The 23100-nt window shown below is 41.3% G+C and overlaps 1 protein-coding gene across 1 annotated transcript in view; it reads right to left on the bottom strand.

Annotated features, from left to right (window-relative positions):
• SAMD7 (sterile alpha motif domain containing 7) overlaps nucleotides 1–21019 on the bottom strand; it is a 28528-nt gene extending 7509 nt beyond the window's left edge. Inside the window, exons 1-6 of the mRNA XM_004447950.2 lie at nucleotides 20934–21019; nucleotides 19918–20042; nucleotides 15978–16059; nucleotides 14386–14996; nucleotides 13278–13399; nucleotides 4724–4834 (exon numbers count right to left, since the gene is read on the bottom strand). Of these exons, the coding sequence (XP_004448007.2) occupies nucleotides 4724–4834; nucleotides 13278–13399; nucleotides 14386–14996; nucleotides 15978–16059; nucleotides 19918–20042; nucleotides 20934–21019 (1137 nt within the window). The remainder of the gene's footprint in view (nucleotides 1–4723; nucleotides 4835–13277; nucleotides 13400–14385; nucleotides 14997–15977; nucleotides 16060–19917; nucleotides 20043–20933) is intronic.
• Between the last annotated feature and the right edge of the window lie 2081 nt (nucleotides 21020–23100).

The raw sequence follows: 23100 nt of genomic DNA, 5'->3' as shown, positions 1-23100 counted from the left end.
CAAATAGACACAGAGAACAGATAAGTGGGGGTGGGGGGAGGGCAGGGCAGGGGAGAGAAATTAAAAAAAAAAAAAAGCAGTAGGTAAGCGGAGTAACCAAAGAGACCTTGCAAAGGAAGGGGTAGAGGGGGCCTGTACTTGTAACCCATAAGCAATTAGGGGCTGATTTAATCGCTGCAGGCATTTCAACAGAAAAATAAACAACCTAATGTTATTAGTAGGACTCTGGCAAAAGCTGCCTAAAGAGAAAACTTATCAGCCTCTGCCTATGTCTAAATCTGTGCTACCAGTTATCACTCCTGCTGCACTCCCAGAGGAAAGAAAGTCTAGTATAAGGGGGTGGATACCCCCTAACCCTAAAGACTAGGAATGGGGCCAGTCACCTGCAAATATGGGCAACAGCAGGTGATTGGAGGCCTCACATAGAGTGAATTAACCACTAGTCTCCAAAAATCCATTTGCACTTTATAGCCCTTCTTGACCCTGCAGCAGAAGGCACAGTCATCTTTGATAACCTCTGCAATTTAATAGGCCCCTAAAGGTGAGAGATGGGTATGGGGGAAAAGTCACGCAAATAGCCCAAAGTATCTTAACATTGCAAACCGGACACCTCAACCTCATCCCCCAAAAGTATATTGTGTGAAGTTCTCCCATTCCTGAATATATATTAGGGGTGGACGTGTCACAAGACCTAGACCTTACTACCACTTCTGAGGAATTTCACCTTGGTGTCTGCATGGTGAAATCAGTTATACAGGGTGCTGCTCGATCCTTAGTGCACCTGCCTTCACCCAGGAGGTTCATCCATACCTAACAATACTACCTCCCAGGTGGACATGCTGTAATCCGTGAGATGTTATAAGAACTGGCCGGAGTGGGAAGTATACGACCAGCACAGAACCCATGTAATAGCCCTGTATGGCCGGGGAAGAAAACCTGATGGTAATTGGAGAATGACAATTGGTTATTGAGAATTGTGTGAGGTTGTTCCTTCTAGTCACACAGCAGTGCCAAATATTGCAATGCTTCTGAATAACGTATTGGTCCAGTTAGGAGAGTTCTGCTATGTATTAGACATAGCTAACACATTTTTCAGTATCCCTCTAGCTGAAGATAGCCAAGATCAATTTGCATTTATGTGGGGAGGGCAGCAATGGACTTTACAGGTTTTGCTACAGGGGAACCTACATAGCCCCACCATCTGTCATGGAATGGTGGCAGCTGATCTAGCAAAATGGGAAAATCCACCAGATATTGCTATGTTTCACTATATGGACAATATTATGTTTACTTCTAATTGTATTACATTACTAGAAATAGTCGCCCTGTCATTAAAGTGCCATTTAATGGTCTGAGGATGGGCCATCAGTGATGCCAAGATCCAGGGATCCGGGCAGTCTGTAAAATTCCTAGGGATGGTTTTTTCAGGTAAGACAAAAGTCATTCTGGCAGCAGTCATAGATAAAGTATAAATGTTTTCAACTTCCTGCACTGTAAAGGAATTGCATGCCTTTATGGGCCTATTAAAATTACCTGAGACCCTTTATACCCTACCCAGCTCAAATATTTTGACCATTATATAAAGTGATATAAAAGGGGGTTCAGTAATATTGATCGAGGAAGAATTCCAACAAGCGAAAATAACTGTAAAACAGATCTGATCTCTAGGTGCCTTAATAACCAGGCAATTTTGTGGTTTAGATGTTACCAGTTACCCAGAAGAGTTTGTGGGGCCTGTGACAAAAACAAAATGGGAAAGAAGTACTATTTGGTCCCAGCTATGGAAAGGAACAGAACAGCAATATAGTCCTATTGAAAAACAACTATTAGCAGCATATCCTGCTCTTATGCAAACTGAGTCTTTAACAATGACTTTGCCAATAATTGTGTGAATGTCTTCCAGTAAGTGGATGGGACAATGGCAACAGGAGAAATGGACCATAGCTGGTAAGGACATATGGGGTAAAGGCCTGTGGGACAATATCTGGGTTCAAGCACAAAGCCCTGATGCCAAACTAACAACCTGGCTCGTGCCGGCCCATACTTCACGCCTGCCTCCAGGGATCTGGAAGCCTACACATTAGCTAAAATTAGATGGGTTGGTGAAGAATAAGACCAAGCAGATTGGCTACACCATAAATCAGGACAGAAAGGCCCTAAAACTGGAGGGGAATTATGTGAAATTTGCATTTCCCTTTGAAATAAAGAGATGTGCTAACAGCATGTGGGTCCTGTTCAACATGTGCTCGATGGTGGTGCCCCTTGCCCCATAGGGGACAGATACCATGTGGAACCCAGGCCTGGCAATGCTGGCAAATAGATTACATAGGATCCTTTCCTCTGTTATATGGACAAAAGTTGGCACTGACCTGTGTAGATAGTGCTTCAGGCATTCTGCAGGCTTTTGGGTGTCGATGAGCAAATCAAGCTTTAACAGTACAAGAACTTGAGATACCTTTCTGTATGGGTACCCACAATACATTGACAGTGACCAAGGCACCTGTTTTATAGGTTACCAAGTCCAGGACTGGGCATAAGAAAGAGAAATTGCCTGACAGTTTCATCTGCCACTGGTATTTTGGTGGGGCTTATGCTGGGAAATGCCACCAAGGGGATACTTACTCTTATTCCTTGAGGAGTAGGAAAGAAATTAGCAATAACACTGACTTTTATTTTATATGTAGAACGTCTACATATAGAAGTCTTCTACATGTAGAAGGTCTCTTTTGCTCTAGTTCATAGCCTCCTCTATAGAAACTGGGGCAGAAGTTGCACTCCTATTATGGCTTAATACACAGACTCCTTTATATAATGTACTACCCGATGCCATAGAACCCGTGGGGGCTAAAGTTTGGTACACTTCCCTGGGGAAGAAATCAATGTTGGCAACTATTTTGTCAGGAGATGGGCCTATAACTTGCATACTAATGAACGGTCATGATCTCCTAATGTTTGTTCCTACTAAACATCTTATATTTTGTCCTTTGGTTAATGTTTCCAATCTTTACTACAGAAGGAAATGAATTCCTGAAATGGGCCACCGAAGTAGCTGCAACTCATAATCAGACTGACCACTGGGTGTGCAGGCAGGGGCCGACTTCACTGGAATTGGAATGCCTTGGACAGTGTTGCCTTGTAACCACACAGAGTGGGTTTGGGGATCTGCTTTACTAATTTTCTTGACATTATCAGGCATAGGTATTAGTACATGTGTCTTATACTGTTGTTGTGGATTCTGCCTCCAGACATGCCCCCTCAATCACAGCTCAGGGATTTGCAGAAGAGGGGATATGTAGAATGTGAGAGTGGGTTTTTTGAGGAGTGAAGTGTGAAGCCACAAACCAGAGAAGTAATAAATTCCTAATAAGACCAAAAATCCAAAAAAAAAACAACCCAAAGAACAAAAAAAAAACCCCACTGTAAGTTCACACATGCATATTCCTAATCACAACAGCGGTCTGTAATAGAACCACTCCTGCTATATATCAGTAACTTCAAAGAGACAGGTTTAGAGTTTTGCAAATCCCGACATGTTTTGTGCCTTCCTTGTTTTTACTCTATAGAACCAAAAGACTGCGGAGTGCTACTCTGAACGTTCTGTAGCCACCGAGGACCAGCTTCCCAGTTTGTAAGTTTCCTAAAATCTTATTATTTTGCTACATGGAGTAGCCAGGTTTTTAAAAGTCTTAAGTGCCCACCGAACTTCAGCAAACCTATTCTGTAGGTTCACAGCCACATAGTACTTAAACATAATGTTATTTTTTTTTAAGATTTATTTTTTATTTATTTCTCTCCCCTTCCCCCCCCCCCCACCCCAATTGTCTTGCTCTCTGTGTCCATTCGCTGTGTGTTCTTCTGTGACTGCTTCTATCCTTATCAGCGGCACTGGGTATCTGTGTTTCTTTTTGTTGCATCGTCTTGCTGTGTCAACTTTCCATGTGTATGGCACCAGTTTTGGGCAGGCTGCACTTTCTTTCACGCTTGGCGGCTCTCCTTACAGGGTTCACTCTTTGCACGTGGGGCTCCCCTATGCGGGGACACCCTGCATGGCACGGCACTCCTTGTGTGCATCAGCACTGCGCATGGGCCAGCTCCACACGGGTCAAGGAGGGCCGGGGTTTGAACTGCGGACCTCCCATGTGGTAGGCAGACTCTATCCATTGGGTCAAGTCTTCCCTAAACATACCATTATTGAAAATTAAATTTTATAAACTTGTAATTAAATTATATTGAAAATGAAAGGTATACTCAATACTCATCTCTACTTAATACTTTTACCTAGTTATTTTACTATCATTATTTACCATTATCTCTGCTCTTGTGGCTATTTACATCTATTTATTCGCATGGCGAAAATACTCTAAAATGAGGTGCTGCTGTGCATTTCTTCCCAATTCTGTGTTCAGTGACATCACATTAGGCATTGGGCATCAGCCATGGTATTTTCCCCACAGAAACTGGCAAATGCTATAAATCAGGGTGTGTCTTTTTTTAATATAGCTGGTGTTAGATATTTACCAGCACACCATGACTTATGGCCTTCCCAACTATGCCTAGGAAAGTCTACCCAGGTTCCCTCACTTCTATTACACCCCAGCTTAGAGGGGAAAAGCCTATAAAGGGGTTAAGTGGGAATAATTTACATTATACCACAATAAAAGTAAAATATTTATTTGAAGCATCATATCATTAATACATATTTAGTTATATAAAATCACCATACCTGTGATTGAATTTTTAGTGCTGGGCCCAGCTTTAGTCCCATAATGTCTCGGAGATGGTCCTCTGTGAGCAATGGCAAAATTTCTCCATCAATGGCATGATCTTTAAATACCTTATTAAACACAAAAGGTATTAATTTTTTAAAAAGTAATCTTTTAAAAAAAATCTTGTCTTGCAAATAGATATGTTAGCTTTGGTTGAAACAGTAAATTGCTCAAGAATGACAGTAAAAATATTATCTTTTTAGTTGTTCTTTCATTTGTGCTTCAGTAGCATGTTGTTTGTATTATTTAATAATCCTCCAAGTGCATTGTAATTCTCTGTTTTTTTAAATTATTTTATTTTATTTTATTATTATTTATTTCTCTCCCCTCCCCCCCGGCTGTCTGTTCTCTGTGTCTATTTGCTGCGTCTTCTTTGTCCGCTTCTGTTGTCGTCAGCGGCACGGGAATCTGTGTTTCTTTTCATTGCGTCATCTTGTGTCGGCTCTCCGTGTGTGCGGCGCCATTCCTGGGCAGGCTGCACTTTCTTTCATGCTGGGCAGCTCTCCTTAAGGGGTGCACTCCTTGTGCATTGGGGTCCCATATGCAGGGGATACCCCTGCATGGCAGGGCACTCCCTGCACGCATCAGCACTGCGCATGGGCCAGCTCCACACGGGTCAAGGAGACCCGGGGTTTGAACCGTGGACCTCCCATGTGGTAGACGGACGCCCTAAACACTGGGCCAAGTCCGCCGCCTGTAATTCTCTGTTTACACAACTCAATTCCAACCTGAAATAGTTATTATTTGAGAGCTCATGTTTTATTTACCAATATACCTCTAAAATGGTGACTGGCACAGGGTAAAGGATGTGCAATAAATGTTGCTGGATAAATCAATGAATGGATGAATGGACAGATACTCCGAGGAAAGGAAAGTGGGTAAAAACCATCGCAGACAAATTTCATCTGTCACATTTACAGGTGTGGTGGCTTCTGTCCACTGTCTGCGATGTATATGAAGGGAGGAGAGGGACATGCAGGGGACAACTGCCACCACTTCCTGTGTAGTAGATGTGACCACACCTTCCTTTCTTCTAGAAGCTAGGAAGGCTGCTAGTGGATAAAGATTCCAAGCAGGTAAAGAGATGGAAACACAAAAACTGGGCAGATTGATAGTACTGTAGTTTCATGATCTTCAACTTCAACCTGCCTGGCGATCCTTCCTTGTTTCCTGGTGAGCTTTCTCTCTATTTCAAGCTTTCTCCACCCTCCTCAAACTTTAGACCCCATGGAATCCTCTCTTATTTTCAGCAGATATATAGCTTCTTACTTTAAAAAAAGAGAGAGGGAAACAGACTTGGCCCAGTGTTTAGGGCGTCCGTCTACCACATGGGAGGTCCACGGTTCAAACCCCGGGCCTCCTTGACCCGTGTGGAGCTGGCCCATGCTCAGTGCTGATGCGTGCAGGGAGTGCCCTGCCATGCAGGGGTGTCCCCCGCATATGGGACCCCAATGCACAAGGAATGTACCCCTTAAGGAGAGCCGCCCAGCATGAAAGAAAGTGCAGCCTGCCCAGGAATGGCGCCGCCCACACTTCCCGTGCCACTGACGACAACAGTAGTGGACAAAGAAACAAGACGCAGCAAATAGACACAGAGAACAGACAACCGGGAGAGGGGGGGAATTAAATAAATAAATAAATCTTTAAAAAATAAAAAAAATAAAAAAATAAAAGAGAGAAAGAAACCATTGGATAAGAATTCCTGTGAAGTGGATGTGGCTCAGCCAATTGGGCACCCACCTACCACATGGGAGTTCCCAGGTTCAGGTGCCAGTGCCTCCTAAAGAAGACTAGCAGGTGCCCACACCCGCTGCAAGGAGCAGACACCGCAAAAAAAAAAAAACCTGAGCAGATGCCACAGCCAGTAGATGCCTCAGCCTGGGGGAAGCAGATGTGGGTCAAGCCATTGGGCACTCACTTCCCATGTGGAAGGTACCAGTTTCAGTCCTGGTGCCTCTTGGAGAAGGCATGCAAACAATGAGCAGACAGATGAGAACCATCTGGGGGAGAGGAGGATAAAAAAAAAAAAGAATTCTTTCTAATTCCAACCAGTGAGCCTAAAACATATTTCCTTCCTCTCTTTGGATACAGTGAAAAAGAGGTCCCTGTACTGTTTAAAGACAACTTCTCCAGTAGACTACAATGTAGACCACTGTCCATGTGGTGCAACAGTGCTCCAAAATGTATTCACCAGGTGCAGCGAATGTGTCACAATGATGAAAGAGGTTGTTGATGTGGGAGAAGTGGGATGGAGGGGTTGGGGGTATATGGGGATCTCATATTTTTTGAATGTAACATTTAAAAGAAAATAAAGAAGAAGAAGAAAAAAAAGTTTAAAAAAGTCTATAAACTAAAATGTAAACTATAACATAAAACATAAGGAAGCTAAAAATTTAGAAATTTGCACAATCTAAAATATAAACAATAATGTAAACAAAAAAAAACTATTCAAAATAACAAGACAGATTTGTAACAAAGAAAAAAAAGACAATCTCTCCACTGTGCTGTGGGTTCCCATTTCTCCCACCTTGGGGGCTCACTCAATGGCTAACCCCCTTTTTTGTCTTCAATTTCTCCTCTTTGGGGGGGGGGGCTCTTTCACACTGGTATTTAAGCAAGTCTCTTCATCATTAAGCAAGTAATGACAATGAAAATAGACAAACCCTTCCTCATCCCATCTCTGAATGAGTCCCTGTCTGTCATTCCCTTCTTAGTCAAATTTCTCAAAAGAGTTTTGATGCTCACTGTTTCCATGTTCTCATTTGCCAGTCATTTTCAGTCTCATGGAGTCTGACTTCTGTCCCCATTATTCCATTAAATCTGCTGTCCTCCGATTCCTGGGGACTCTGTTGCTACCAAAATAGTGGATAGTTGTCGGTCCTCAGATTCATTAAGTTCCTGGTTGCATGTGACATTGTTGAGTACTCCTTCAGGAAAAATGCTCTTCCCTTGCCTTCATGAGGCTGCTCCCTCCGAGGTACCACTCTGCTCTCTCCTCCATGGTCACCTTTGCTGGCTTCTGCTTCTTTGTCTGTCTTTATGTGTCAAGGTTCCTCGGGCTTTTGACCCAGGTCCTCTTTGGTCTCTTTGGTTCCTCTCAGTCTCTCCCTTGGTTTCAAAAACTGTCTATATGCTGAAGACTCCCTAATGTAACCTGTGACTTAGAAGCGAAATCATGCCAATTCTGCCTCTTAAACAGTATTCTTGTCTGTCCACCCCATCGCTCCCACCGTAGGTCAGACTCCATTATTGCTCATATGAGGAGGCTTCTCCACTGATCTTGCCTCCTTCAAGGTATTTTCACAGAAGCAATCTGAGTGACCTTTCTAAAATACGAAACCAATCATGCCACTCCTGCATAAAACCTCTGTTGTTCCTGGGATAAAGTCACAATACTTCTCTGGGTCTTCAAGGTCCCTTGTCACCACCCCTTCTCTTGTCTTGCCATTCACACCTCCACACCAGGAACTATGCTCAGAACCCCAACTGTGCTGAGTTCTTTTGGGCTTATGATCCTCCACCTAGAAATCCCTCCTTTACCTTCCTTCTGTCTCACCTCTCCCCTCATCTGGTAAACTCATCTTCAGGTCTCACCTTGGACATGTTTTTCTTTAAGAAGTTATGTGCTTCTCCTAGGACTTCTTACCATGCCCTGTATCTCCCTTCTCATAACATGTTCATGATGGTTGTCTCTCTTCCATGAGAAATAGGATTGTATTTGTCTTGTTTCCACTATGTGTTCCATGTGTTGGCAGCATGCCTCAGAACCAGTTGTAAAAGAGAATCCTCTTGGAAAACTTCTGTACAGGAACCTTGTGTTCTGGTGGTTTTAGTTATGTAAAGTAATTAATTCTTGTCCTATTTTCATTAAGTAAATGTAGTAGATTGAACTATGTATCCCAATTTAGACATGTTCTTTTTTTTAAGATTTATTTTTATTTATTCCTCTCCCCTTCCCCCACCCCTGATGTCTGTTCTCTATGTCCATTTGCTGTGTGTTCTTCTGTGTCCACTTGCATTCTTGTTAGGTGGCACCGGGAATCTCTGTCTCTTTTTGTTGCATCATCTTGCTGCATCAGCTCTCCGTGTGTGTGCCACCACTCCTGGGCAGGCTGCACTTTTTTTGTGTGGGGTGGCTGTCCTTGCAGGGTACATTCCTTGTGCATGGACACAGGGCATACCCCTGTGCAGCGTGGCACTTTACATGCAGCAGCACTGTGCGTGGGCCAGCTCACCACACGGGCCAGGAGGCCCTGGGTACTGAACCCTGGACCTCCTATATGGTAGGCGGATGCTCTATCAGTTGAGCCACATCCACTTCCTTGGATACGTTCTTAATCTTAATCTGCATTCCTGTGGGTATGAACTCCTTTGCAAATAGGATCTCTTCAAGACATTCAGATATGGCCCAACAGAATGAGGCTGGTTCTTACTCGGGATTACTAGAGTCATTTACAAACTGAAGAAATTCAAACACAGACAGAGAAAGTCATGGAGAGTACCTGGAAACTGGACGTTAGTGGAAACCCAGGGGAGAAATAAGGAGACATTGCCATGCTATGTGAGGCAGGCATATAAGCAAGGAACCCCAAGGATCTCTGGCAGCCAGCACCAGAATATTACAGACTTTGGGGAGAAAGCTGATGCCTTTATTTTGGACTTCTCCCAACCTCAAAATTGTGAGTCAATAAACTTTCCTTGTTTAAATCATCCTCTTGTGGGGTATTTGTCGTAGCAGCTCAGGAAAACTAAGACAAGCAAATCATAGAATGGCTAATATGAATTAACTTTTTTCAGGCCAAAGCAAAGAAATTGGCATTTTGGGTTAGCCTACTTTGGCTTATCTTAAGGAAATATATGATTTCTCTTACTTTCATCCCCCACTCCCCTGACTCCCTTGTCTTTTTGATCATTGTTTGCGCTTGTTGTCTGCTCGTTTTTGTTTTTGTTTTTTTCTCTTGTTGTCTGCTTTTTCTTTAGGAGGCACCAAACACTGAACCTAGAACCTCCCATGTGGAAGGCAGGTACTCAATTGTTTCAGCCACATCCGCTCCCTGTTCATTTCAGTTTTTTTGCTCATTTGCCTGCTCATTGTCTTCCCTGTTGTTTTTTACTTGTTGCTTGTTGTCTGCTCATTGTCTGCTTGTTGTTTGTCTTCTTTAGGAGGTACCGGCAACCGAATGCAGGACCTCCCACGTGGGAGGCTCAACTGTTTGAGCCACATCTGCTCCCCACCTTAGTTTATATTTTAAATATCAAAAACAACTTAAGGATCCCTTGTACCAACTTTTAAGAACTCTTAGGGGCCCGGGGGCCCTTGGCTGGAAGGCATATGGCTCAATAACCTCAATGTAAAGTAATTATAGTTAAAAGAGCTAGATTTGCAGTCACATAGGTATTTTTCATGTACTTGCTCTTTAGCCAACTTGATGCTCACTTTCACTCATCTGCAAAATAGGATTAATACATTCTTTGAGGAATTATGGTATATATCAAATCAAATAGATAATCTAAATGAGGTACTTGGTACAGTGCTTGTCACCAGGGCCCAACAAATAATTGGTATTATTATTATTAAGTTTTATAAACAGGAGAACCAAGGTAGAGAAGGTTAAGTATGTTGTCCAAGATAGTTGGCCATTTAGAGAGCTTGCAAAATAACATACAATTCTTGATTCTGATCTGTGATTTCCCTGCTACATCCCCTGCCTTTCAGTAAAAGAAATGCTGATGAAAATAGTTAACTATATTTAATTGGTTGAAGTTTTACCTCATTTCTCTTTCCTTGGTAGGGATTCCTGTGAGCAGAAAAAGGAATCATATGTGAGCACCAAAGAAAGAGAAACCACAAAGGTATGGATAATTTTTCAAACAGAGGTGAGTTAGCAGCCAGGGCCTGAAAAGCATGAGTGTCTCACCGTCACCACGGTGGCTAGCCCCTGGGCGCGACGCAAGGATGCAGAGCATGCTACAGTCCCTCAGAAGATGTGCCGCCCTTCATTCTCAAGAGAGCAGTTTGAGCCAAAGGCATGATAAAACTGTGCATATATTGTTATAATAGTAATTTCAGTTATTTTAAGATAGAGAATATTTTATCTGCTCAGTTCTTTGAATTAGACATATACTTAGAACAGACAGACAGACAAGCAGAGTCTCTGGGATGTTCCTAAATACCCGAGCCACTCACTCCTTCTCTCGACACCTATTTGAAAGAGTCTATTTGCAAAGAGGCTTGGGGTTTTAGCTGTGGTTATTTTGTTCTGATTTCCTTTTTCTGCAGGTTGGAGGCTGATGAGTAAGCACCTAAGATAGAGGTAAGGGAGAAGAGGACAGAAGGAAGGAAAGTTGGTGTAAACCTGCCTTGTCGCAGGGGTTTGATCAGATTAGGTTAAAGAGGGGCTATGAGTACAAGCTGCTGAGAATTTTAGGCAAAAGCCTTTGAGAGAGCTGTGCACAAGCAATGCTGCCTTGAGGCCTGCTGGGCCCAGTGTGGGGTGGGGTGGGGTGTCCTCTCCGTTTCTGAACAGAACATAGCCACAGAATAATAGAGAACGTGAGCACAGCACAACAGTGGTGTTCTTGCAGTTGGTGTCACCAGCAATCACTTGTAGGGAGTAGAATTTAACCAGGAAACAAGAACAGGACCTGATCCTGAATGCAACTGAAAAATACCTGGAAATAATTGTTACCACTTATTGGGGGTACTTACTTACCCATCATTAATGACTAATAATTAAATCATAAGATTATATCCATCAAACAGGAGAGAATATGACAATTTTTTATCAGGTTATGCAAAAAGACTAAGTAGGTGACTTGAAAAATTCTTGTCTCACATGTAGCTTTTGCTTAAGGTTTCACTCTCTCTCGAGGAGCTTCTCATATGATGATGAAAGTAACACTTATTAAGTACTTACAATGTGCCAGGCACTTTTTAATGCTTACAACAATCCTTTGAAAAAAACATTCTTACTCTTATTCCATTTTACAAGTGAAAAATGTGAGGCCAGAGAAGCGAAGTAACTTGCTCTAGGCAATATGTCCAGAAGTAGAAAGCCAGGATTTGAATTTGGACTTTTTGGCTCCAGAACTCATACTCTAATTATTCGAATTACTATGTTATATAGCTTTTCTATAAACCCCATAATCAAAACCAAAATGTGAAAAGGAATCAACAGCCTTACACTGAAGGGAGACATTATCACAAAATTGAAATCTGCCGAAATCATAGCTAACAACAGTTAACTGTGATGCAGTTAAACTATAATGTTCTTTCTTTGCTTTTGTTTCCTTCAACTTATAAACCAAAGATAATGATACTAGATTTGTAGGCACATTGGTGCTTGGAATTGTGTTATTAAATCTCTCAGAAAATGTAAACTATACATGAAAATGCAGCCTTGATATCAATTTCAAAAATTTACCAGCCCACCATTGCCATCACCAATTTTTCCATTCCAGTAAAGCTAGTGTTCTTTCCAACTGTCCTGACAGTTCATTATAATTTAAAACATTGTATCTATCTACAAGTTTGAATTATATGTGTATGTGCATTTTTATTTATTATTCTGGCACAAATATAGGGTTTTTAAAATTGTTAATTTCCTCCTTTTTAGATTCTTGCCTTCTTGTCATTTTTATTATTTTTGAAAAGATTTATTTATTTATTTTAAAAATTTATTCCCCCCCCCCCACCCCGAGTTGTCTGCTCTCTGTGTCCATTCTCTGTGTGATCTTCTGTGTCGCTTGGATTCTTGTCAGCAGCATCTGGAATCTGTGTCTCGTTTTGTTGCGTCATCTTGGGGTGCACTCCAGGGCAGGCTGCACTTCTTTTGCATGGGACAGCTTTCCTACAGGGCACACTCCTTGAGCGTGGGGCTCCCCCATGTGGGGGACACCCCTGCGTGGCAGGGTACTCTTGCGCACATCAGCACTGTGCATGGGCCAGCTGCACACGGGTCAAGGAGGCCTGGGTTTGAACCGCAGACCTCCCATGTGGTAGACGGACGCCCTAACCCCTGGGCCAAGTCCGCTCCCCTCTTGCCCTTTTTAGGATGAATAATATTTCCATTATCTACAGTGAATATCCTAAAACTTCTTTGACACAGGAGAATATGCTAAAAAAAAGTTTGCTAGGTAGTTGTGCAGGGAATACAGTAGACATTTCTCATTCTTTTTGGATGTTTAGCTTCTGAAACTCCTTCCAGTTTTAGGAGAATTCTCACAGCTCAGGATTCTTGGTGGGAGACAGAGCCTGCATCCCAGGACATAGACTGAAGGCAGATGCGGGCTTTCCCAGCCTCCCCGCAGCTTGGATGTGGACACCTGCCCTGGGCTCCATCAGTCAGAGACACCCGTCTCAGGGGAGCTGATGACATAAGAAAGGGGGGCGGGCAGCCGCTAGGAATCCTCTCTTGGGGCAAGATAAGAGTTTGATAGAACTCCTTACCAAGGAAATATATTTCAGAGTGTCTTGCTTCTATGAAAAGACTTCAATACTATTTAAGTTACCTGAGCATAGCCCGAACAACCTGGGAGGCCGCTAATGAAGTCATGCACATCATCCACGGTCCATTTCTGAATATCTTTAGCCAAAGAAAGCTGTTCCCCAATTGTAACCAAGTCACGTGTTCCTTTAAAAAAGAAAGGAAATTATTTTGTGTTATAACAGGGAAGATAAGAGCACAATTTTATGTATATGACTTTATGTACATGAGTATGAGTTTTCTCATATGCCATCAACAAACAGGTCCCTTTATATAGATCTACATGTAAACTGCCTAAAAGATAGTAAAGGATACTGGGAGATGTTTTAGCTGCCTCCTTTCTTTTTCTTTCCCTGAAAGGATCCTTAATGGCAGTGTTTTTAGAGTAGATAAAGAAGCTCCAGATATGCTTCAGCTTCTCTTGGAGTCTAATGGAATGCCCTGTGGATTTCATTCTCCAGATTAATGCTACCAGGTTCTATGGCATTACATGGTTCATCATGCTCTCTAGGTGAAGCAAAAATTGTGTTATACCTTTATCAAAATGGCAAATTAACATTTTATGGGAAAGCAGTGGATATGGTGGCTAGATTATACACAACCAAAAAAATCTCTTTTAAAAAATTTTTGTCTGAAGAATTTCTTAAAAAACTATGTACTGTATTAGCTTACGGGGTAGTGTGTTCATATGTTTAGGTTAGAAGATATCACAACAGTAATGGGTAGTAAAAGTTAATACTTCTGTTTTAATGCCTATTTTTTCCTACATTTAGATACTGGAGAGAGAAAAGTCATACTTCTAAGCATGAAGCCCCTCCATTGTGTGATGATGAAACTAACAGTAAATTAAATTACGTTTTCATTAAAAATTCTGGTAGGTTTCCCCATGGTTCTTCATACTTTTATCTTCTAGACTCTGCTGACAATTCTCTACATAGCAACATTTAAAGAGAAGACTAGTTTCATCCATATGGCTTGTTGGAACTAACTCAAGAAGAGGTCATTATAAACAAGATTAAGGAAAAGCAGGATAACAAGGGGCCTGGCAGTTACAATTCCCTGTGTAATAACTTAAGGACTTGATGACCTGTGAGTATCAAGAACCTGCCATTGGCCCCTGGGCACCCACTCACCTGATAGAGCTGTTGGAAGACCTGGAGGGCAAATCCCATTCTTTTCACTGCAGGCTGCAAAGGAGGCCTTCTCCTCCCCACCATCCCAGGCCTCTGGTTCCAGGGAAGCGCCATGAGCTGCCCAGCTGTGTCTACCGGTGGGTGCTGGCTCTCCACAGGTGCTGGTAGGAGCTGCAGTTGGTTTTCCATTGGTTTCTCTTGGCTTCTGATTGTTGAATGCCTCTCTTTCAGGGTCTTTTGCATACTCATCCTCTTCATAGGGATTTGCATGAGTCTGGTCTAGGAATTTTACTTCTGCATGGCTTTTGGAACTATAAGTATCACTGCCATGAACTTTCCAATTCCTCATACCTCTCCTGAGACAACATTTCTGTCCCCAGCTGTCTGGAAAGTATGGACCAATTGCCACTAACATGGGTTTTCCCTGAAGATTTCTCATGGTGCTTCTGTGAAAATTCTGGTCACTGGCAGGGACTAAGCTTCTGCCATGGTGGGCGGCTGGACTTGCTGGAATACTGGAGCCAAAGAGGAATGGTATCCCTAAGCCCACCGTGGGATTAGCTTTTTCCATTCTCCTTTGCTGGTAAATGGCATTTATATCCATTTCTGTCCTGAAAAATAATATATCTTATACAACCCATTTATTCAAGTATTAGAAATATAAGTTCAGTGGTTCTCTGTTCTCCTTAAGACAGCACCTTTGCTTTTCCTTTGAGTCCTCACATTACTTATCCGAAGTTTGTTAGTTGGAGGAGAGTTTGGAGTTAGATATGAGGGTGAAGGTTTTGGCTGAATCTCACAATGGAAGTCCAAGCCCAGGCTTTAGAGCTTTACCTCTAATAGAATATGGCAAATATAGCAGGGATAGGGATAATGCAGCACAGGGTGGTTTCTTGCCAGAGACTAATTCTCAAAGAAGCCAATGTTCTAAGAAGGGGTTTTTTAAACCCTGTAATGCAATCTTAGTGGGACTCAAGAAAGGCAATAAGTCAATGCAAGTCTCAACTGTTTACAAGGTGGAGGGGAAGGAACTGGTGTTTTGCTTACTTTACTTTGCTTATGGGTCATCATCTGGACCTCTGAGGGTTCAGTGATGAGCAAACTGACACTGATGCCTTCCCTCACCCTTGGACCATACCCAATGTCATGGTCATTATTGCTGTGATCTCGTTCTTCTGTTGTAAAAGCTGAAGGCCACTCTTGGCTGACAGAAGGCTGTCTGAGCTCTGATAGCATAGTTTGAAGTAGGGTTGGAAAATTTGGCATCCTGTTTTTTTGGCAGATTAGGAGTGATTTCAGCCAGAAATACTGATACGAATTTCAGAGAAATCACAGCTGGACACTTTAATTAAGGGACATTGGCAAACTATTTACAATCTGCAGACTAATACCACTGTTAGCTTGACCATGTGATTTCTGATCTTTCTTTTATCCTTGACCAAGCTGTGTGCATGTGTGCATATGTTTCTTTTTGTAATCTGCCTGAACTCCTTTTTGAAAGTAATCAGAGAATATATTATAAATAGACAGTAAATGAATAAATGAGCAAGTAAATTAATAGAAAAATAAGTAAAATAACATTGTTAAATTACCTGGCAGGATTATGGCTTTGAATAATTTCATTCCTTCTAGTCACTGCTCTTATGGATTCAGCATATGGTAAAATGCCCCAACCTTAAAAAAGAAAACAACCATCCCACCCGGCAAATACATTAATAACATGAACTTGAAAATATTAAAATAAAATATAATCATCTAAAGCAGTATCTTCAAAAAACAAAACCACCAGTTGAGCAGTATGTTGGAAATTGTATCAGACCCTTGCTGGCATCTTAGAGTCATATTGGTAATGACATGATAAACACTGGATAATTGTTCTCATGGTTGGCAATATTTTCCTGCCATACTTCAAAAGGAAAAAGATGAAATAAGCTGGGATTCCCTTGCTTTTGAAGTAAATTGATGGCTTTTTGTTTTGTTTTGCTTTGTTTTGTACAGGAGGAATTAGTTGACTTTTTTTTTTTTTTTAAAGGAACAAAGTGTTCTTTGATGCACAGAAATCCCTGGAAATAAATGCAACAAGGATAAAAAATAAAGTTCTCTTTAGACTTACAAGTGTTTCTGAGGTAAATATTTTTCCAAAACTATTTCAATGGAGTTATGTAGCAGTAACAATCTTTTGCTCATGCCAGCCTTCCCAAATATTATGAACTAATAACATCTCAGAGGTGAAGGCTCTATTCTTGCCTGGTAACATCATGCTTCTTTAAGTTTTCCTTTCTCTGGCTTCCTAATGCACTTATACTCTATACTGATGGTTCTCAGCATATGTATGATGAAGGACCATTTTTTTCTTTTTAAATTTCCAATCCATCATAGAACAATGCTTTTATGAAATACAGTAAAAATGAATTTCTAGAAAAATGCAATGAAAACAAAGGCAAAATACAAGCACAATTGTTTTAAAATTATTATATTAACAACTGAAATTACCTTGTCATTTTGCTGTAAAAGTTTCTAAGCTCTTACTCTCAAATTATAAATTTATTTGCATAAACAGTTCACAAATCAGCACAAGACTATGGACCACTCTAAGAGTGATCTATATATACAATTTGTGCATATTATATATAGTTTTGTTCAATGATAATTTTATACGTGTAAATCTTTTCTCTCTATGTATTGGTCAAGTTTCTCCAGAGAAACAGAACTGACTACACACACACTCTCTCTCTCACACAGAGAGAGAGATTATAGGAATTGACTCTCACGACTTTGGGGAGTGGTATGACCTGAATTCTGTAGGGCAGGCTGCATACTGGAAACTCTGATAAAGGTGACATTGAATTCCCCAGGGGAAGGTGCTTGGCTGAATTAGAGGCAGAACTTCTTCTGACTTCTGAAATCCTCGATTCTGGCTTTTAAGACCTCCAACTGATTGGTTAAAGAGACTCCCCACATTGGTGAGGGCAATCTCCTATGTGGATTTTAGGTACAATCAACATGGATGCAATCAAATGACTATGGATGCAAATCCATCCATGTAACAATCAGACCAAACTTAATGCTAGTCCAGCTGTAATAATCCACCCCCTTCCGACCTAATATCCCCATTCTTGGAATAGATATCTGTCTTCATTTCTATTTTCTTAGCTTACTTAGTAGCTCCGTTTCTGTTGCATAGGGACCCTACCCTGCCCTTGCTGCTCTCCTGCACATCAGCCTTTAGGCCAGGGACCTGTTCTGTGTCCCTGGAACAGGGAGTCAGCCTGCCTGCTTGTATATCCAAATTGGAATTTTCTGGATTCCTCATCACCAAGAGGGACTTTCTGGGTCAGTGATTCAACAGTTTCTCTGGTCTTTTCACCTTTTGCCTGTAACTATGGGCTACAGATTGCCGGGGTTTTGCTGCTGGGTAGGGCTTGTGCCCAGGATCTGCTGTAGGGATCGTGTCTTTCATTCTCGGAACACTCCATGGGGTGGTTCTAGTTTCACCTCTGGCCCTGCTTAGATGCCCAATCTGGCCTCATTTAAATGGACCCAAGTTCTGCGGCAGGCAACCTGCTCATTTCCAGGCAGGCCAATCTCTTCCCTGGCCCCAGCACCAATTGTATTCCTTTTTGTTTTAGGCTTTTCACTTGCCTTGTTAATATATGTTAAGACTTGTAGGATTTGGGGAACAGAGTCAAACAGAAATTCAAGGAAACAGTTTTTGAGAAATAAGATGCAACAGTTTGATCTTCAATGTTGTGAGGAAATTTTTCACTTCCCAGTCCCTCTTGCACCCTCACTAGTCACATTTTCACCAACACCTCTCTGCTGATAATGCTCTTATCAAGATCGCCAATCACTTCCACATGGCTAAATCCAACGTTATATCCTCAGGCCTCATCTTACCTGATCTATGAGTGGCATAGGTGACACAATTGCTCACTCTGTCCTTAAAATATTTTCTTCCCTTGGCTTCCAGGCCAACCACATACTCCTCGGCCTCCTCTTAGTTCTCTGGTTGCTCCTTTTCTTTCAACCTTACTTGCTCCTCCTCCTCATCTGGCCCTCTAAATGTTGGTGTGTCCCAGGGTTCACCTTTTTCACTCATCTATCCACAACCACTCCTTAGATGACCTCATTTAGTTCCATATTTGCTGATAACTTCCAAATTATATCTCTGGACTGGACATCCTCCCTAAACTTAAACTGCCTTCTTGACACCTCCCTTGAATGTCTACTAGGCACCTTGTATCAGTCAGCCAAAGGTGAACTGAGGCAAAATACCAGAAATTGGTTGATTTTTATAAAGGGTATTTATTTGGGATAGGAGCTTACAGATACCAGGCCATAAAACCTAGGTTACTTCCCTCACCAAAGTCTATTTTCACGTGTTGGAGCAAGATGGCTACTGATGTCTGTGAGGGTTCAGGCTTCCTGGGTTCCTCCCTTCCAGGGTCTTGTTTCTCTCTGGGTTCAGGGTTCCTCTCTTCCCAGGGCTTGCTTTTTCCTGGGCACAGGGTTCCTCTCTTCCTGGGGCTGGCTTCTCTTTCCTCTGTGTGCCTATTCCCCGGGGCTCCGGCTTAAGGCTTCAACCTCAAACTCCAACATCAAAAACCCTCAGCTCTATCCTTTACCATGCTTTTTATCTGTGAGTCCACCTCCACAAAGGGGGTGGGGACTCATTGTCCTAATGACATGGCCTAATCAAAGCCCTATTCATAACGTAATCACACCCAGGTACAGACCGGATTACAAACATAATCCAATATCTATTTTTGGAATTCATAACTATATCAAATTGCTACACACCTCAAATGTAATATGAGCAAAACAGAGGTCTAATCTCATACTTGCTCAGAAATCTATTGCTCTCACAATCTTCCTTAACTTACTGAATAGCAAGTCTACCTTTCTAGTTGCCCATACCAAAATATTTAATGTTATCCTTACCTCTCTTGAGCTCACTTTCCATATCCAAACTGTCAGAAAATACTGTTGTTTCTACTTTCAGTATTTACAGAATCCAACCTCTTTTCACTATTCCCTCTGCCACCCCCCAGATACAAGCCACCATAATCTTTTAACTCTTTTGATAGCCAATTAACTGTATTTTACACCTTTAGGTTATTTTCTTCACAACAGCCAAAATGATCTTAAAATGTAAATCAGACCATATCCCTCCTTTGCACAAATTCCTCAAAGGCATTGCCTCTCACTCAGAAGTCCTCTAAACTTCTCTAAACCCCATTACCTCACAGATCTCATCTCCTTGTGACCTCATCAGTTCTTCTTGTGTAAGAGAAACAGATAGTGATACTGTAATTCCTCATGTTATATGTGTATAATTATGCTTAAAGGGGTTCAGCAACTTACCTGTGGCCACACAGTGATGGAACCATCATCTGAACCCAAGTAGCAGCTGCAGAAACTAAAAGAGTAACCACCCCCACAATCGTGCCTTCAAAATGTAGCAGTAAATCTGATGGCAAGCTCATTGCAGCCATCTAGCTCACACTAATGCCAAACATGTATTGCTCATACCTGAGAAGGCACGATTGGACAGCATGTTCTGCATGTTTGCATTTGGCAAAACAGAATATCCAAATTGGGAAGGAACACAAAACTGTCTTGAGTCAATTGGAGCTACAGTGGAAGGCAGAATATCTCTAGGAAAGAAATGATATGAAATAGACAAAATGAGGATGGAGTTGTAAAAAATTTCTATTACTTAAGCAAGTGAGCTTACTTTATTGCTATATGGGGTCCTATCATCTTTTCTGAAAATGAAATACAAAAGTTCTACTGTCTTTATTGGTTTAAGTAGAAACATGATAAGAAAGAAAGAGGAAGTACACTACTAAGAGGGACTGATCCACCTGACAATAAAAACACAACAAAAAAAGCAGGAAAGCTTCAGGGCTCGATCTTGGGAAATGGGTCTAATCATATCAAAAACATTCTCAAATTTTCCATGACCAATATGCTCTTCTCATCACAACATTCTTTTCTCATTTAATGGATATGCTTTGGCTTGGGTTTGCCATCTGGGATCAGAATTTGATATCTGGACAATTTATTTATTTTGCCCAACTTAAATGGTCTCTAGAAGTTCAACTTTATTGTTCACACTCAAATGAACATGAATAAATAAGGGATCTTACTTCCTCCTCAGAATGTCACAATATTCTAAAGAAGGGAAGACAGGAGACTGTCAGAGTGTGCAGCCAAAGTGCTTATAATTTCATTTTTACTATAAAAAAGAATTGTTCTATACTAGGATATCTCAGGTCCTCAACATCTGCTCCCACACCAGGCCTGTCACATAGTAAGTGCTCACTGGCCATTTTCTGAGTAAGTAGGTCAAGCATGACTCTGAAGGGAAGTGTGGGAGGTGTGTTGAAGGTGTGGCCAGCAGAATTTCTAGACGTGAACTCCTACACCATACTTCAACTGAAATAACATTAGGCAATAAAAGAACACTGGGATTAACATCATTCCAAAGCTTAGTGATTCTCCATTTTCTCCTCTAGTTGGAACATCATGTTGGAGAGAAATACCTGTCCACAGTTTGGAGTTCAAATGGTGAGGGAACCAGTGGGATCCCCTGCTGCCCTGATGCTGTCAGTGAAGGGTTCACAGCCATCATTGGATTTATCTTCAAAATCTCTTGCCACTGATGGAATTCTAAAATAAACAGATAGATATGTTAGCAAATAACTCTACTTTCGGTGGACTATTTGAATTCTTCCGGAACACAACAAAAGCCTTCTGTATTTTCCCAGACTAGCTACATAAGCTTTCAGTTACACATAAACACCTCCTTCGTAAGCAAGCTGTAGGGCTCAGCATTTTATAAGTGTGCCCTTGGAATTTGTGGAAGAGCCCACAAGCAACCCCATGCTACACTACAAGCAGTAATAAAACTAAGCCAGCCTTGCAAGATTCTAGAAATACCAAATCCCCTTCTTACAACTTATTTTGATTCTTATTAAATATATTTGCAGAAGTACAAAGACATAAATTCCAACTTATGTTCAATCTTTAGAAAATAGTGTTATTTATTATTAATAATATGATTAAAATAGAAAATGACGGGGGGGATCTTTGTAATGACTAAAGATATATCTAGTTAGAGTAGATACAGTCTGACTGCATGAGAACGTATTAATTAGAACACATACCCAAGTTATTTCCAAACATACATAAACATAAGTATTCAATGCTTTAACTTTCAAACCTAGTGATCAGAAATTGGGACATAGTTAAATGTATTTTGCCTTATACTATCTTGTTAATTATTAATGTGCTTCAACTAATTGCAAATGTTACTAGTTTAAAAGATTATTTTAGTTTCTCCTTCTCCAATTGTTCCTTTTTTTTCTGAGGTACTGGGGCCAGGGACTGAACCCAGGACCTCATAGGTGGGAAGCCAGCACTCAACTACCAAGCCACATCAGCTTCTCTGCGTTGGTTTTATTGTTTGTTTTTCTTTGTTTTTTTCTTAGGAGGCACCGGAACTGAACCCAAGTCCTCCCATGTGGGAAGCAGGCACTAACTACTTGTACCATATCTGCTCCCTACAATTGTATTTTAATCTGAGATAAAAAACAAAAACAAAAACAAATCCATATTTAAAATATGTTTGAAATGAAGGAAAGTAGGAAGGAAATGTTCTGCTTTTCAAAATAGGGTCCTTCCTTCCTTCCTTCCTTCCTTCTTCCTCTCTTCCTCCTTTCTTTCCTTCCTCCTCCTCTTCTTTCCTTTCTTCCTTCCTTTCTTGTTTATGTGTATTTGATTTAATTTTAAAACACTCAATAGTCATGCTTCAAAAAAATAAAAGTATAATGGTATTTAAATGAGCAACCACTTCTTTACCTTTTTTCCCCCCAGACTTGAGCCTGCAGACCAACTTGGAAATTTAAATCCATGGGTTCCAAACATTGGTTTTTGCCATTCACGTACATTTTTAAAAAAGTTTTTAATATGCATTTATTTTCACTGTATTTCCATGAGGTCAATATAATTTCCTCTCTAATAATGAACTTAGACAGTTTAATGCCTGTGGCAATTTGATACTGTTTATGAATTCCAAAAAGAGATATCGATTATGTTTGTAAACTGGTCTGTTCCTTTGAGCATGATAACCTTTGATTTAAATTCAAATGTTTTACTTTTACTTGATTAAATCAAGATTAGGGTTTGATTCGTCCACGTCATTAGGCCGTGCAGGGTTGAATCCCTTGGTGGGCTATATAAACAGACGCTCAATCAAGAACACGGAAGTAGATACATAGAGAAGATACACAGAGGAAGAGAGACAGCTCCATAGACACTGCAGAGGCCCCAGGAAGAGAGATGAGCCATTCACCCAATAGTTTACAGCTGACCTTGTGACGAAAACAAGGCAGCTGAGCGGAAAAGAAATGAGTCCTGGGAAGAGAGACGAGCCCAATGTCAGCCTAGCTGAGATCTGAAGAAGCTGGGACCATAGTCTTAAGAGGGAAGAGGAAGGCTGAACCCTCACAGATGTTACCCACCATCTTGCTTCAACACGTGGCAACAGAGTTTGGGTGAAGAAGCAATCCTGAGCTGTACTCTTTATGGCCTTGTGACTGTAAGCTTTTACCCCAAATAATTCCCCTTTATAAAAGCCAACAGATTTCTGGTACTTTGTATCAGCACCCCTTTTGGTGACTAATACAATGCCCATGGCATAGTCAGGAT

The sequence above is a fragment of the Dasypus novemcinctus genome, chromosome 4 (assembly GCF_030445035.2).
Source record: "Dasypus novemcinctus isolate mDasNov1 chromosome 4, mDasNov1.1.hap2, whole genome shotgun sequence".
Lineage (NCBI taxonomy): Eukaryota > Metazoa > Chordata > Mammalia > Cingulata > Dasypodidae > Dasypus > Dasypus novemcinctus.
This window is presented reverse-complemented; position numbering and strand designations above follow the sequence as displayed.